The 17,417-nt window shown below is 35.3% G+C and overlaps 1 protein-coding gene across 1 annotated transcript; it reads right to left on the bottom strand.

Annotated features, from left to right (window-relative positions):
• Window positions 1–3,248: 3,248 nt before the first annotated feature.
• On the bottom strand, window positions 3,249–17,415 carry LOC132551040 (uncharacterized). The gene is made up of 17 exons (XM_060215143.1): window positions 17,351–17,415; window positions 15,915–16,006; window positions 15,402–15,586; window positions 14,868–14,941; window positions 14,593–14,711; window positions 13,707–13,771; window positions 13,246–13,337; window positions 10,305–10,398; window positions 9,507–9,675; window positions 9,162–9,278; window positions 8,734–8,869; window positions 7,952–8,099; window positions 7,041–7,283; window positions 6,622–6,754; window positions 6,243–6,341; window positions 4,413–4,577; window positions 3,249–3,540 (listed from the first exon to the last, which is right to left on the bottom strand). Exons 1-17 carry the CDS (start codon window positions 17,371–17,373, stop codon window positions 3,440–3,442), a joined length of 2,055 nt encoding a protein of 684 aa, XP_060071126.1. The 5' UTR covers window positions 17,374–17,415; the 3' UTR covers window positions 3,249–3,439.
• Window positions 17,416–17,417: the final 2 nt, after the last annotated feature.

Below are 17,417 nucleotides of genomic sequence, written 5' to 3'. Positions count from 1 at the left end.
AGTTGAGAGTACAGATCATCTTACTAGTCTACCAGTGGGAGTTGACCTTAAGCCTTGTGGTAGCTGTCCATTTTGACAACAAAAGGTCACTAATGTGAGCTCCAGTAGAGGCAGGGCATTTAACATTAATTTTTACCCTATGACATAATAATGTATGTTCATAAAGAACTGTCTGAGCACTACATCTGACCGAATCTAAAGTTCTTTTAAACATACATTTGTGTCACAGGGTGGATTAATGGTAGAATTATTTAGGGGATATTTCATTTACAAACATGTGGCTTCTTTGAAAAGCTGGAGAACAATAAGACACATTTGTTAGTGAAATATTCCCTATAATCGTTTTGGTTTTGTCTGACCTTCATCTGATTGTTATAAGTACCACTGATATACCCGTGGCTTTAATTGGTTTCACCTCCTTAAGTACACCATGCCAGACACAGAAATCTGGATCAGCCTAACCAAGCATGAAGATGGCTCATCAGTCATATAAATACAGGTCAATGGTATTGCCCGGTTGGTATGCACAAACCATTTTAATCTGGTCAAGTCAAGTGAATCAGAGGGATTATCTCCCTTTGTTTGTGTTCTCTCTCTAAACCTTGTGGTAAGTATGTTAGTATAGGAATGTTATAAATATGATCTGTCACAATCAGTTGATACTTAGTGGAGCAATCATGTAGTAAGCATCAGAACAGCATGAGTTACGAGTTATAGGTATTGTTCGGTGGAAACAAATTTGAGAAAAATAGTAGCCTTTGGGCCATACATACTCGCCCAGCTCACTCACCTGTTCTAAAGGATTGGTGAACGAACAATATCCTTCCTCATTATGTCACCCATCAACAACCATTAAATGACATTATGTGTGAAGGTGGAGTTCTATATTTTTGTTCTCCTGAATCAAGGGCCAAGTCCCCTGGGGTGGGGCAATACTATTGGTGGAATATTATGGTCTCTTAGTGCCCAGTAAATGTATAATATTCTGGAAATTATCAGATGAGGACTTCCATAATGTAAAACCTTGGCCAGCTTGTCCTAAGGGACAGCACCATACTCCATGTCTTATCCTTGCTCCATTATCATACCCAGTAATTTACATATTAAATTTACCTGATTATAGAATGGAGATCTCAACTGTTAACACATGATCCCAGCAGCCGTCCAGCTGTATTCTGATTATCACTATATATAGTACTGTCAGAATCAGACAGAGGAAAGTTATCCTGGTAGATTGTTATAACTGTCAACAATCGTTCATTGATGAAGTCTTTGTGAGAAAATTATCTTAGACACCGGTTAAGCTAAATGGGCATCTGTCACCTCTGATCTTTCCAATTCTGAGATCTTAGATATCAAAGCCAGTGGTGTTAGTAGAATTATTCATAGGTGTCTATTACAAATTCTAATATCATAGTGCTCATTGTGACTGGCACTAGTAGCATAATTCACAGGCTTTCAATTACAAATTCTGTTGTCTTAGTTCTGGTATAGTGACTGGTATTTGTAGCATAATCCACGCACTTCTTGTATTTGTCAAGATATTTATTTAAAATTTATCTCCAGGCTTCTTGGTTTCAAAAAAATTCACTTATATGTGGTCTTGAAAGTGCAGTGGACATCCTTAAGTATAAGCTTCAAAGAATTCAGCATGCTACTTTGCATTGATCATAACCTGGGTATCTTAGGTTTTTCAAAAATTGAGTAATATACAGTAGCTGCAATAAATTTCCTATTTACATTGACTTTCACCTTTGACCTTCACACTGGAAAGCAACACCAATCAATGGAAAGAAGCATTTATCATATGCAAGTTAGAGTTTGATGGGCTTACTTCAAAATAACCCTAGTAGCTTATAAACTGCATTTTTTTTACAGATATTTTAATATGACACGCTAATGTGCGTCATTGAAAATATCTGTAAAAAAAAATGCAGTTTACAAACCAGTAAACAACAAAAAATTTAAATTATTTCTTAAATAAACTAAGAAAAGAGACAACTTCTGAAGGATCTCTAAATCTTCAATAAATTCAGCATTTAATATAGTCATATCCATGTTGAGACAACTTTCACTAATGAATTTGTATGTGGTCCTATCAGGTAAATGAAATTCTGACCTGTACCACTTCAAAGATGGCTATCATGGCTGCTACTTAAAAATCTTATTGCTTCTCCTGAAAGAAAAGTAATCGCGACCAGATTTCTATCAATTAGTCATGTTAAGTCTCAGGTACTTGATATGCAAATTAGCACTATACTGCAATCAAAATGGCAGCCATCTTGTTTCATATAACAAGTGCTGCTTTTTCTATCGGCTATCACATCTCTGGCCTCTTGCTTGAAAAGCTTGGTTATTGCTACTTTTCTTGAGTGGAAAGTTGTATCAATACAGCACTTTCAACAATTGATTGTGGATGGTCAGAAAATAGTTCCAACATTAAGGATAGCAGCTCTGTCATCTTAATAATTCAAATATTTTTAATGAGTGAGGATAACAAGTTTGTGATATTTTTGAGTCATATTTCACCAATCAGATTTTAGCAACTGCAGTGAAAATATCCATTTTCTCAAGATGCATTGCAGACTTCATAAACGAAAACTCTGGTACAGATAGCCCTATAAAGTATACAGTCATTTCTTGATCCTCATCAATCTGCATTTAATGAATGTTTTAATTGGTGTATTTACTAATTTAATGTTAAAATATTACACAAACAAGACTTGCGACTTTGACGTAAAACTGTATTATATGGCAGAGCGCCCATATATTTATAGACATAGCTGGAATATTGAAACCGGCATCAATGAAAGGTGTGGAAAATCTTGTGAGGTTAAAACTTGTTCAAAATATTAGTTTCCACCCACTCAATCTAGAAATATCCTCTATACATTTACTTCTCCTACAGATAAAATTTTATTTAGCTCGCTTACTCTCTAGACTATGTGAGCTTGATTAAAAAATACAACTTGTAGTTTGACTAAGTTCATCTAGCCTTTCTAATCTTTAACAATTACAAACAAGGATTTCTTCAAATTGTTTTTTATCTCTCCTAAACACCATGAAATATCCATTATTCATGGATCTTTTGGCAGATCTGTAATACAAAGTATTTGTGCCGATTTTCATGTTCCCAGAAAATTTTCGGTGGACATATGGTTGCCGCCTTGTCCGTCCATCCTTTCTTGTCCAGAGCATAACTTTGCCCATAATTAAGCAAGGATCATGAAACTTACAGAGTTACTGCCTGTTGTTAAAAATTTGTGTCTGGAGCATAACTTCACTTGCATTAAAACTAGGCTCATGAAACTTCAAGTATACAACTGTATACCAAATTCAGGGCCTGTAGCCCCTCACTTACAGATTTATTGTCTTTGTTAAAATTTTGTGTCCAATAAACATACTTTTCATTTATTTGGGCAAAATGACAATATTGTTATCATTGATAATAACTAAACACCGTTGAACTAGACAGTAGATCAGACACTGGTACCAAGGCAAAGTTTACATGCACTCCTTCATGAAGAACAGCACTGAAGGCTGAAAATAAAGCACACAGACAATTAATATATATTTACATATCAAGACCAAGACAGGTGTGCACAATTTCATACCAAATTAAAACCAACCTGTGTATGTCGTTATACACTAGGTGATCAGTTATATTAGTGTAGGAATCAAATAATTACAATTCACTAGTTATAACATACAACCTATTTACTGATCTGCTGCTGGAATGTTACACTCCTTTCATATTGACTCAAACCCTCATTAAAAGAAAATTTACTTAAAAAATCTATTTCTACTGCAGAAGACTTTTCTTTCTTTTTTAACTGAATTCATGTACATGACTTGATTTTGAAGTGTGAACAATGCAATTCATGAGTACTCAATTTTCTTGACCTAAGATTAACATACTTTTGGTACAATATTTCTATAATCATGTATCTCACTAGACAGTTTGAATTTTTCAATCCATTGCATAACTTGTTACTGTGATGACCTGTGGAATGTGACTTGTTACTGTGATGACCTGTGGAATGTGACTCACCCTGACAGTCCAGAATAACAGTACTGTGATGACCTGTGGAATGTGACTCACCCTGACAGTCCAGAATAACAGTACTGTGATGACCTGTAGAATGTGACTTACCCTGACAGTCCAGAATAACAGTACTGTGATGACCTGTGGAATGTGACTCTTCCTGACAGTTCAGAATAACAGTACTGTGATGACCTGTAGAATGTGACTTACCCTGACACAGTTCTGAATAACAGTACTGTGATGACCTGTAGAATGTGACTTACCCTGACACAGTTCAGAATAACAGTACTGTGATGACCTGTATAATATGACTTACCCTGACAGTTCAGAATAACAGTACTGTGATGACCTGTAGAATGTGACTTACCCTGACAGAGTTCAGAATAATGGTACTGTGATGCCCTGTAGAATATCCTCAGTGTTGGCACACAGCCTTCTGATGGATGCAGTGATGATGTCACTGCTTGGTAGCACTTACACATGCAGCTTACAGCATTTTCCATATTATCTGGCAGAGATTGGTCTTTCATGTCTGAAACATCATAGATTACACTGTTAAAACCTCCTAAGTTTAAAATGTCAAAAACAGCAGATTACACTGTTAAAAAATAGTAGATTACACTGTCAAAAAACTCATACATTACACTGTCAAAAAACTCTTAAGATTACACTGACAAAAATCTCATAAGATTACACTGTCAAAAACCTCATAAGATTACACTGTCAAAAAACTCATAAGATTACACTGTCAAAAACCTCATAAGATTACACTGTCAAAAAACTCATAAGATTACACTGTCAAAAACCTCATAAGATTACACTGTCAAAACCATCATACATTTCCCAGTCAAGACCATACATTACCCTGTCAAAACCATAGTTAAATTACATTTCAAAAGCATCATATTGCACTGTAGAATTTTTTTTACACTGTCAAAAAACTCATAAGATTCCACATCATAAGATTACACTGTCAAAACCATCATGTCAAGACCATACATTTCTGTCAAAACCATAGTTAAATTACATTTCAAAAGCATCATATTGCACTGTAGAATTTTTTTTACAGTACTCACATTATTTGTCTGAATTTCTAGGTAGAATGTGAGGGGACGATTCATTCTAAATAGTGATATCGACTGATGTTACCTCCCTTTGTCAACCATGATACTGTTGGTGACTGGAATCCCATCAATTTGTTTCATTTGATTGCTAAATCAAACTGATGGGGTTGTTAACTATTGACTGGTAACTTGGTAAGGTGACCACAAAGGGGATTAAAATTTTATACCAGAATAATGGGACATCTTATTTTCCCACGAGGATCTCAATATTTACCTTGGATTGGCGTATTAGTAACATAGTCAATCAGCAGGTGAACATTGATAGAGAACACTAATTTCAAAATAATTTAGTAACACTTCAAGGTGTAAGTGGTGTTTCTGTAATCCATTCAGATTGACAAAGAGATGATGCTGGTAAAATCTAAAGCTAGGACGTCATGATCATCCATGCAAATTTCTTTTAATAAAGTTGTCTAGAATATTATATATTCTACACTGAAATGTTAAGCATGTAATTCCTTGCAAAACTTTACATTACTATCACATTGTTGCCAAAGTCAAAGTATGTATATATTTAAATGCACAGCTGTACGAAGCATGCTGATTTTTCAAATGCTAAATTCAACAGTCAGGAAAGGCATTCACTTGTCAGATTATGAAGGTCTTTAGGAAATAGAGTGATAGTAAGTGGTCTTACAAAATGGTTTGAGTCTGTTTTTTTCTGATTGTTACTAGGTGATCATGAAAACATAAAGTCAGTAAATCTGCTGCATACTTTGAGTTTTCTGAATGTCAGCTGGCTTTGAGAGGGGTCCCAGGTAAGTACAAGACAGGTGTTAAAATAGCAAACATAAGAAGTGAGACAGAAATGATATGAGCCGGATAAGATTAACTAACTTTACATCTGCAAACCCTCAGATCACCAAAATGAACAAATATTGTTAGAGTTTGTATATTCAATTCCAGTCGTGTCTTTTAACTGTGACATTTGTGTTTTCACTATGAGCCAGCTGTATTTACACTGCAAGATGGTTGTGTTTTTACTGCAAGACAGTTGTGTGTTTACTGCAAAAGAGACTAAGGAGAAAACTGCATTTTTACTGCAGGACAGCTGTATTTTATTGCTAAGTTACCTGTGTATCCTGTACAAGAGAATCCTGGGATATCCCCACAGGAAGTTACACACCTAGCAGTACTGATGTAGTCCCCATATTTACAGTTCTCTGTCTTTTCTACAAAGTAAATTGTAAAAATGTAGTAAGAATATGATATACCTACATATATTTACTCTCCACTGTTCTCGTTAAATCAAATATATATTTCCAGTCCTCAAATTATCTGGAAATTCTTCTTCCTATGAATAGCTACTATATTGGCCAGCAGTACAATATTTTCTCCTAAAGCTCTAAATTTTCAAGAATTCTACGTGTAAATTTCAAATTTATTTAAACATCATTTGAAAAGTGTGTTGAAATGTGATTGATTTCATTAATGAGACTGAGAAGCTCTCACCTTTGAGCTCTGTCCCAGGAGTGAAAGCAGTGACTTGCCACTCAACCTTGGCATTGCGTGGTAAGTAGGGAATGACTACAAACATGACAGCCGGACTGGACACATCATCTCCATGGTCAACAATGTCATCACACTGGAAATGTAGGCAATGTGCAATAAATCATTAGGACTTAATAGTGACCATGGCCTCTGACCTTGTAACCTTTAACTCTAAATTCTTATATAATTACATGTACTCTACATCAATTCATATCACTCAATTTATTTCCAGAAATAAATCTGTCTTTTGATTGTATTTATCAATACATGATTTCACAGCTGAAAGGATGCTTATCTGGATGTATAGTTGAGGAAAATTCAAATTCGTGAATTCATACAACATTAAGTAACCCATAGAAAACAGTTAACCTGAAGCCCACCTTGTGACAAGTCTCTAGAGCTCTGGTCCATTCCTGCTTGGCTGCATCCATGTAACTCTGTGCAGTGATATAACAGACCACAGCAACCACATCCCTCAGGTCACATCCTAAACTCTGGGCACTCAAGACACGTCCAACATGGTGCAAGGACAAGCGACTCTCAAAAACAATACCTCCCTGCACAATTTTCAATGACCCTGGTACCATAGCAATCTGGCCTGCAACAAAGATTCGGTTGTCGACCTGTTGTGAAGAAAATTGTCAGAGTTTAAAGCATGAAGTATAACATAGTAATATTGAATGATCCATACTAATCTATAGTAACTTACAGTGACAGCCTGACTGTAGGATCCTATGTTAGAACTTACAGTGACAGCCTGACTGTAGGATGTTATGTTAGAACTTACAGTAACAGCCTGACTGTAGGATCCTATGTTAGAACTTACAGTGACAGCCTGACTGTAGGATGTTATGTTAGAACTTACAGTGACAGCCTGACTGTAGGATGTTATGTTAGAACTTACAGTGACAGCCTGACTGTAGGATCCTATGTTAGAACTTACAGTGACAGCCTGACTGTAGGGTCCTATGTTAGAACTTACATTGACAGACTGACTGTAGGGTCCTATGTTGATCTTACAGTGACAGACTGACTGTAGGGTCCTATGTTAGAACTTACAGTGACAGCCTGACTATAGGGTCCTATGTCAGAACTTACATTGACAGACTGACTGTAGGGTCCTATGTTGATCTTACAGAGTCCTATGTTAGAACTTACAGTGACAGCCTGATACAGTGACAGCCTGACTGTAGGATGTTATGTTAGAACTTACAGTGACAGCCTGACTGTAGGATGTTATGTTAGAACTTACAGTGACAGCCTGACTGTAGGGTGCTATGTTAGAACTTACAGTGACAGCCTGACTGTAGGGTCCTATGTTAGCAGGTGCCCAGTGTGAGATGCCCTGGACATGCATGGTATTGCGATCCGATGACTTACACCCATAACAGTCAAGTAGTAAGGCAACATTCTTGGGAAGTGAAGCTTGAACACAAACTCTGGAAACAAAAAATGTTCTCAGTTACAAATTCTAAACATCAAATGTTTCTTCCAAAACATTATCTCTTTTTGGGAATTGACAGAAGAAGAATATAAGTTTACATCACTTTTTCAATATACAGCATATTGAGTTATTTTAAGAGATGACCTCAGGTCACCATCTAACCTACTGTTTCGTGTTAGGGAAAGTGACCGGGGGTCATTCTCTAACCTACAGTTCAGAGTGAGGGAAGGTGAACTGGGGTCATCCTCTAACCTTCTGTACAGGATGAGGGCAGGTAACATTGGGTCATTCTCTAACCTTCTGTACAGGATGAGGGCAGGTAACATTGGGTCATCCTCTAACCTTCTGTTCAGGATGAGGGCAGGTAACATTGGGTCATTCTCTTTTCCAATTGAGGGGACCACATTTGTCATTATCTCAGATATGGAAGAGATAGTGAGAGCAAAAATAATTGTAACTGGAACCTAACTGCCTATTACAATAGGAAGCATTCCATTCACTATAAGAGTCACACAAACTTATTTGTCTTGATATTATGCTTTAAACATCTAGAAACTACTATATAAAGATATCTGAGGATGATCATGATCACAATGATGGCTACATCAATCTGCTGACTGACAATTTACCTGACTGGTGGGTTTAGCTCAAAGTATGATCTGTAAACAGAGTTGACTTTGGCAAAGTCCTCCATTCTCTGCACATACAGACAAACCAAAGCCAATTTAGACATATCCCAACCTTCACCAAGACTAGACACAGCAGCTAAAAGTAAATGTAGATAAAAGTCTTATTTACATACTGGTATACATATATATATTATATCGGTAAATACAGATAATTAAACTAGAGAAAGTGAAAAATGATTACAATAGAGCATAACCTTTCATCCAAAAACCTAAAACATGCCTTATACAGCATACAGGTGACTTCAGGTATACATACGGTCAGCATTTATTGCAAAACAAGATATCCACTGTCTTTCGTATCCTCACAACACATCAGTTAAGCTTACAACTAAAGAGAGGATGCCTAAAGTAAATGCTGTAAATCTGACCTTTGACCTTGTCCATCGCTGTCCTAGTAGCTTGTTGTATATCTGTGTCACATTTGGCAGTCACACCTGCCACCCACAAGTTGTTACCCGTTGTCTTAATAGAAAGCTGCCACTCATCTGAAATGTTCAATATATATGTCATAAAAAGAAAATCTCAAAACCAACAGAGTTTCAAATTTTAAAGCATTTCACTATTACAAAATTATGTTATAGTTAAAGATGACTGCAGTGCACGTGAATTTTCAAATAAAACCTAAATGGGTAATTTAAATATTACTTGATTAAACGTTATGTATAATTAAAAAAAGTAAAATGAATTATGAAAAATCCTGACAATTTTCTCACCTGGTAGAATATCATTGCTACAGATGTGAGTGTTAAGCCTATTGTCCTCTGGTATATCCAGTAACATGTCGTCCTTGCCCTCCAGTTCCTGTAGCATGTCCTGGTATACATCCCCACTTGTCTTAAATTGCAAACCTGCAACCCTCTGATACTGGCTCATTTCAATATCCTAGGTAACAAGTAACATTTTGTATTACCTGGTACATGTGTTGATGTACTGTAAATGTACTTAATTTGATGCAATGTATTGCCTGGTACATGTGTTGATGAACTGTAAATGTACTTAATTTGATGCAATGTATTGCCTGGTACATGTGTTGATGAACTGTAAATGTACTTAATTTGATGCAATCAGATTTATTTTTTGGTAAATTAGAGCAATGACATATTCACGCATCCTCACTGATTATCTTATAAACATTAAATAGAACCTGTAGTTAGTGCAATCATATCTATAATATGTCATTCACTTCACCATTGATTATCCAACCATCCTTTCTTTTTACTTATATACATAAGTATACATTGAACTTGTGATTTCAATATTAATGGTATAAATAAAAAAAGCAACAGGTTACCAGGTAATTCAATGTATTAAAGGCATTATACATGAATCACATGACTCAGTAAAAACATACATGTTTCTATGATCATATGACCCAATAAATATACATATATATCTATAATTACATGACCCAGTAATGATACACATGTATCACTAATCATATGGTGTAATAAACACCCACACGTCTTGCTGATGAAATGAAAGAGAATATCTTTCTACATTTGAGTACTGACTGTCTCTTTGTCCTCCAGGTGTGCAGTCTTCAAATTAAGGTATCCCACAGGTGAAAATGCATCATCAGAGTGGATCACCAATTCTTTATCATCCCTGTAAACATGTATTTCCAATAAAACTGAGTTATGTTAAGCTACACATATCCTTCTTTGGTAATTTTGATGTAATTCTTATTGCAATGTCATAGAGTAAAGCTGAAGATCAATTTGAATATCAGTCAGATTTTGATAAATGTTGTCATATATCTACATATCAATATACATACATCAATCATACATACATCAACATGTGAACATACATCAACATGTGAACACATATCTACATGTGAACATGCATTAACATTTTAACATATATCTACATGTGAACATACATCAACATGTGAACACATATCTATAGGTGAAAATACATCAACATGTGAACACATATCTATAGGTGAAAATACATCAACATGAGAACACATATCTACATGTGAACATACATCAACATGTGAACATACATCTATAGGTGAACATATATCGACATGTGAACATACATTAACATGTGAACATATATCTACATGTGAACATACATCTATAGATGAACATACATCAACATGTGAACATACATCTACATGTGAACGTACATCTACATGTGAACATACATCAACATGTGAACATACATCTATAGGTGAACATAAATCAACATGTGAACATACATCTACATGTGAACATACATCAACATGTGAACACATTTCTACATGTGAACATACATTAACATGTGAACATACATCAACATGTGAACACATATACATGAGAAAATACATCAACATGTGAACATACATCTACATGTGAACATACATCTACATGTGAACATACATCAACATGTGAACATACATCTACATGTGAACATACATCTACATGTGAACATACATCAACATGTGAACATACATTAACATGTGAACATACATCTATAGATGAACATACATCAACATGTGAACATACATCTACATGTGAACGTACATCTACATGTGAACATACATCAACATGTGAACATACATCTATAGGTGAACATAAATCAACATGTGAACATACATCTACATGTGAACATACATCAACATGTGAACACATTTCTACATGTGAACATACATTAACATGTGAACATACATCAACATGTGAACACATATCTACATGAGAAAATACATCAACATGTGAACATACATCTACATGTGAACATACATCTACATGTGAACATACATCAACATGTGAACATACATCTACATGTGAACATACATCTACATGTGAACATACATCAACATGTGAACATACATTAACATGTGAACATACATCAACATGTGAAGTCATATCTACATGTGAAAATACATCAACATGTGAACACATATCTACATGTGAACATACATCAACATGTGAACATACATCTATAGGTGAACATATATCGACATGTGAACATACATTAACATGTGAACATATATCGACATGTGAACATACATTAACATGTGAACATATATCTACATGTGAACATACATCTATAGATGAACATACATCAACATGTGAACATACATCTACATGTGAACGTACATCTACATGTGAACATACATCAACATGTGAACATACATCTATAGGTGAACATAAATCAACATGTGAACATACATCTACATGTGAACATACATCAACATGTGAACACATATCTACATGTGAACATACATCTAAAGGTGAACATACATCAACATGTGAACATACATCTACATGTGAACATACATCTACATGTGAACATACATCAACATGTGAACATACATCTACATGTGAACATACATCTACATGTGAACATACATCAACATGTGAACATACATTAACATGTGAACATACATCAACATGTGAACACATATCTACATGTGAACATACATTAACATGTTAACATATATCTACATGTGAACATACATCTACATGTGAACATACATCTACATGTGAACATATATCTACATGTGAACATATATCTACATGTGAACATACATCTACATGTGAACACATATCTACATGTGAACATACATTAACATGTTAACATATATCTACATGTGAACATACATCTACATGTGAACATACATCAACATGTGAACATACATCAACATGTGAACATACATCTACATGTGAACATATATCTACATGTGAACATACATCTATAGGTGAACATACATCAACATGTGAACATACATCTACATTGTAAACATACATCAACATGTGAACATACATCTTCTCATAATATGAATGAATGAAAATCTATGGAATATGGTGATATAAAGATTGAATAATATCAATAATAATATTAAGAATAAAGTGCCAGTATATATTGTTATATAGAGATTTTTAGCTGAAGCGTTCATTGGAGTAAGTATTTGGTACAGAAAGACAACAGAAAAAGGATTCTGTATGTATACAATCAACAACTACAGTATAAAATATGTTTCTAAAAGAAAGTACTGTGGAAAGTCAATACATCTGAGTTAAGGTGAGGTTAGAATAGACCTGTTGTATCACAGGGAGTAATATCACAAAAATGACAAATAGCGCCACCTATAGTGTCAGCGGTATCAATCAATCCTTAACTGTCGTGAGTAGAGGAAATATGTTTATTCTTCAACTTATCTAAATATCCCACAGGTATATTATGGCTTGGAAAAACTTCATAAAGAGATCATAATTAAGGTATAGTATATGCAGGGCTCTCGATCTGCCAGATTTGGGGCCGAAATCCCAATGCAAAATAGTATCTTTTTTTCACAATTTAGACCCCAAGTTCTCCCAATTCTAAGGAAAAACACCATTACTTTTCCCAATTCTAAGGGCCCCAGGGCCCAGTCCCAAAATGGGGTGTGAGAGCCCTGATATGTCAAAATTGTGAGGCTTGAAGGAAGATTCTGCTTTATGACAGTTAACATTTTAAACTTACAAGACAATTTTCTTTTTAAACAATGGGCAGTCTAGTGTAAAGGTTTCATACTCCCCTCCCTCTCCACACACATTCAGCTTAAACTTGGTGTGCTGTAAAAAACAAGGGTAGCAATATCAATCTATTGAAAGTATTAACAAATGTTCTGAATCATTCTACCGGGTACATATAGCTTTATTGATTTACTGATTTCTTAAAAATGAAAATCATAACTAAATTTGATACTCATAGATTTGTTCAGCTGAAAAAAATTGATTAATCACCCAAGAGCTTGTCTTCAGTTCTATCTGTTGAATGTAAGAAACTTGTATATTTGGGGTCCAAGATTCAATCTTTAACAGAGGCATTGAAATAAATAACAAATCCTTTTACACAAAACAATACATTTTCTGTTCAGAAGAAACAAGGGAATCATTAATGGAGAAAAATGGTTTTACAGGACCTAAGGAACAATTAATTACCATTCTGAGAAGTTCAGGCTGCATCTCTGCTAAAGTTCTACCTAAGTGTTTTTTAGGATCCAGACCTATACAAAACAAAAACCAAAGTCTTAAATCATCCAGATATCTGTAAACTGAGACAAATATTGATGCAAAAAGTGTATGATGTATTATAAAAAGCAATCAATGAAACAAAGGTACATACTGACATTTTGAAAAGATAGCTCATTAAACTATCACCAGTAGCAGATGAAGCTATCCCCAGAAGCTGATGAAGCTATCGCCAGTAGCTGATGAAGCTATCGCCAGTAGCTGATGAAGCTATCGCCAGAAGCTGATGAAGCTATCCCCAGTAGCTGATGAAGCTATCGCCAGTAGCTGATGAAGCTATCGCCAGTAGCTGATGAAGTTATCGCCAGAAGCTGATGAAACTATTGTCAGAAGCTAATGAAGCTATTGCCAGTAGCAGATGAAACTATTTCCAGAAGCTGATGAAACTATCACAGTAGGAGATGAAACTATCACCAGTACCTGATGAGACTATCACCAGTACCTGATGAGACTATCACCAGTATCTGATGAAACTATCACCAGTACCTGATGAGACTATCACCAGTATCTGATGAAACTATCACCAGTATCTGATGAAACTATCACCAGTACCTGATGAGACTATCACAAGTATCTGATGAAACTATCACCAGTACCTGATGAAACTATCACCAGTACCTGATGAGACTATCACCAGTACCTGATGAGACTATCACAAGTATCTGATGAAACTATCACCAGTACCTGATGAAACTATCACCAGTACCTGATGAAACTATCACAAGTATCTGATGCTTTCACCAGTGGTTGATAAGACTATCACTTTAAACTTTGGTCAAGAGAGAAAGGTTCCTACCTAGAGATGCAACTTTAATAAGAACAGCAATTACACCAGAGTCAATCATCTCTTTGAGGAGTTCTGTCTGGTCCCGTCGCCATAGATATGCCAGACATGTAAGGCCTAGTCTTTGACATCTGGATAATCAACACAGGAACAAAAAGTTTTACTCGAATTTGATCATACTAAAACTTTTCTGATGTGTCACAGCCAATCAAGCATTGATGAATAATTTTGAATTCAATTTTACAATCTAAACCTTAAACAAGCCAAGTGGTCTTTTAAATACTCACACATTTTCCACTCGTACCCTCTGGTAGTTTGACAATATAGCACCCACTGACACAGCCTCTATATCAATCTCTTTCTGTAGAAAACCAAAATCACATATATAAGTGACATATTGTATAAACCTGCAATATATCCAGGATGCCAAATTAGAAGTTCTTACTCAAAGTTACAGATTATTCTCGATACTCCAGGGGTTACGACATTATGACATGTTCCAGGGGTGTAGAGAGCAAGAGATCATAACCCCTGAAGTATTGATGATGAGTAAGAGGTACACTGAAATAGCATTAGTTAATACATTTTTGATCAGCAATATACATAAAAAGAACATGGGAGCCATGGGCTTATTTCTGGATGGTAATGTTAAACATTTTATCTTATTTCTCTAAAGTATTTTAGCACATCTATATATTAGATTTAAAAAATGCCATTCACTTCATTTTGAAAACAGAGATAAATCTTTAAAATATTTCTTTGGAAACATACTATATTTCTTGATAAAAGTTTAGAAATTGAAATCTGTGTCAGGCACTAACCTTAACTTTCTGTAAAAGAATCAACAGGTCCTCAACCTCATCCTGGGGGTTGGGGACATAGTCACCCCCTGTCTCCTTAGCCACACCCTGGATAGTTTGTCTAAACAGGGGCAAACCCATAGCCTCAGCATACAGATGTATAGCATGGTGTCCTACAGTCTGGTACATATAGCTATCCATCTCATCTGTGTCAGTAAAACATTACATTTGTTCAAAACAAGATTTTTGTACTTCATTGAAAATGTGATAATTAAGTTGTTTTCATTTGACTTCAGCATAAATTACCTACATGCTAAGTTTACAGCAGAATGTCATCTTGTTATCTCATTTAAATATGTTAAAATAGATAAATAAGAAAGGCTCAGATCCAAAACAGGCAGTGATATGTGATAGCACAGCTTGAAGAATATAATACTGACATATTATTCTGTTATTTTTGTTGGATTTAAAACCTATACAGGCATATCACTTATACCCTCTTAATAAAGTAAATGAAATACTGTAGTTATCTACCCTGGACTGCTGGCCTCAGGTTGGCTAGTGCTACAATCTCATGTCCTTCTGCTACACACTGGATCATATTGTAGCAGCTGTCCTTGCCGCCACTAGAAAAAGTGGTAAAAACATGAATATATCAGCAAAATTATCTGATAAAATACGAAGTATTCAATTCTGTGTTTCATGTATACTGAAGGAGGAATTCATTTGTTTACAACATAGTGTACATATCGATCATCTATTGGTAGAGACGGTATTAAAACCTTGTGTTTTTATTCTGTAAACAGCCAGGGTAATTTTGAAGTGTGGTACTTAGTTAGTAGCTGGTGGCTTACACACTGAACAACAAGTGGCAGTGTAAAGTGTTTGTTCAAAGACAAAACCACAATAGCACATGATGAACCTTGGACTCAGCTCTCTGAGAAACACAAACTGTCCCAATCAGGATCAAACTACTTACTTCACTTGAGGTTATATAATCTTTCATGAGAAATGCAATAAACTCCTAAAATTAAGACTCTCTTGAATACACTGCAGCCCATCTGATTTCAATGGTGGCAAAAATGAAAGAAAACTCAAAAAAACAAACCCACCTCCCCTCCCCCAACCCCCAATATAACATGAGAATCACAACCATGCTTATTGATCCATATTGAATCTAAATCAAATCTAGTCCAAGTCTGTGGTGTGATAATTCATTTTGCTACACACATAAGCATGCTTGTAGTTTCTCGTCTAGTAGCACTTGATCTAAGATGAATTTCAGAGAGGCATTATGTTATCCATCATATACAAGTGTAATAGGAGCAGAAAAATGTATAGTCAGATGGGTTTGAATCGGGGTCCTTCAACCCAGTCCAGTTTTGCTACATTTCTTTCTCCTTTTTCTTAGTCCTTGCCCCCAAAGATCCTACTATATTTAAAATCCAGGTTTGGGAATCCCCCTAGTCAAGCATACTTCTACATGAAACAAGGGTTAATCACATGCAACGGTTTGTAACAGGAGTGAATAAAAAAATGCACAGGCACAACAGGAGCAGCATAATGCATGGTCAGACCAAGGTTAGAACCCGGGATCCTCTTGACTCAAGTTGTATGCTCTACCAATCAAGCTAGCTAGTCGCAGACAAGTGATCTATTCCAGCTCGGCTACAAATGTACTAATATAGCGTTTCAGAAAATAAAGATAAAACTTTAAATCTAACGTTTAAACCTTTATTGTAATTCTTCCTGAAATCAGAATATTGATATTTAACGTCTTTTTTCTACTGTTTTTTAGCTGCCTGTGTGTTCCTGTATAAAGTACCAAAAAATATCAGAAACAGTTTTTTTGCTAATATATTTCTGATTTTACCTTAACTTTTGGGAAATAACATACTTCTTACTATGGGGAAACAACTGTCTTTTGCTCTAAATTGTAAAACAAGGCAAAACAATCAAGATTTGATTACCTTATTAATGCGACGGTTTTCATTTTGAGTCTGGAAATCTTTGATCAAAAACCTTGTTTACATTTAC

The sequence above is a fragment of the Ylistrum balloti genome, unplaced genomic scaffold (genome assembly GCF_031769215.1).
Source record: "Ylistrum balloti isolate Yb309-2 unplaced genomic scaffold, AGI_CSIRO_Ybal_v1 Utg370168, whole genome shotgun sequence".
NCBI lineage: Eukaryota > Metazoa > Mollusca > Bivalvia > Pectinida > Pectinidae > Ylistrum > Ylistrum balloti.
This window is presented reverse-complemented; position numbering and strand designations above follow the sequence as displayed.

Excerpts from the sequence above, each read along its gene's own strand:
- LOC132551040 (XM_060215143.1), bottom strand. The coding sequence starts at position 17,373 with ATGAAAACCGTCGCATTAATAAG. Across the intron at positions 16,007-17,350 it reads AAAACCGTCGCATTAATAAG|TGGCGGCAAGGACAGCTGCT; the intron begins GTAATCAAATCT and ends CACTTTTTCTAG. Across the intron at positions 14,942-15,401 it reads TTCTTTTACAGAAAGTTAAG|AAAGAGATTGATATAGAGGC; the intron begins GTTAGTGCCTGA and ends GGTTTTCTACAG.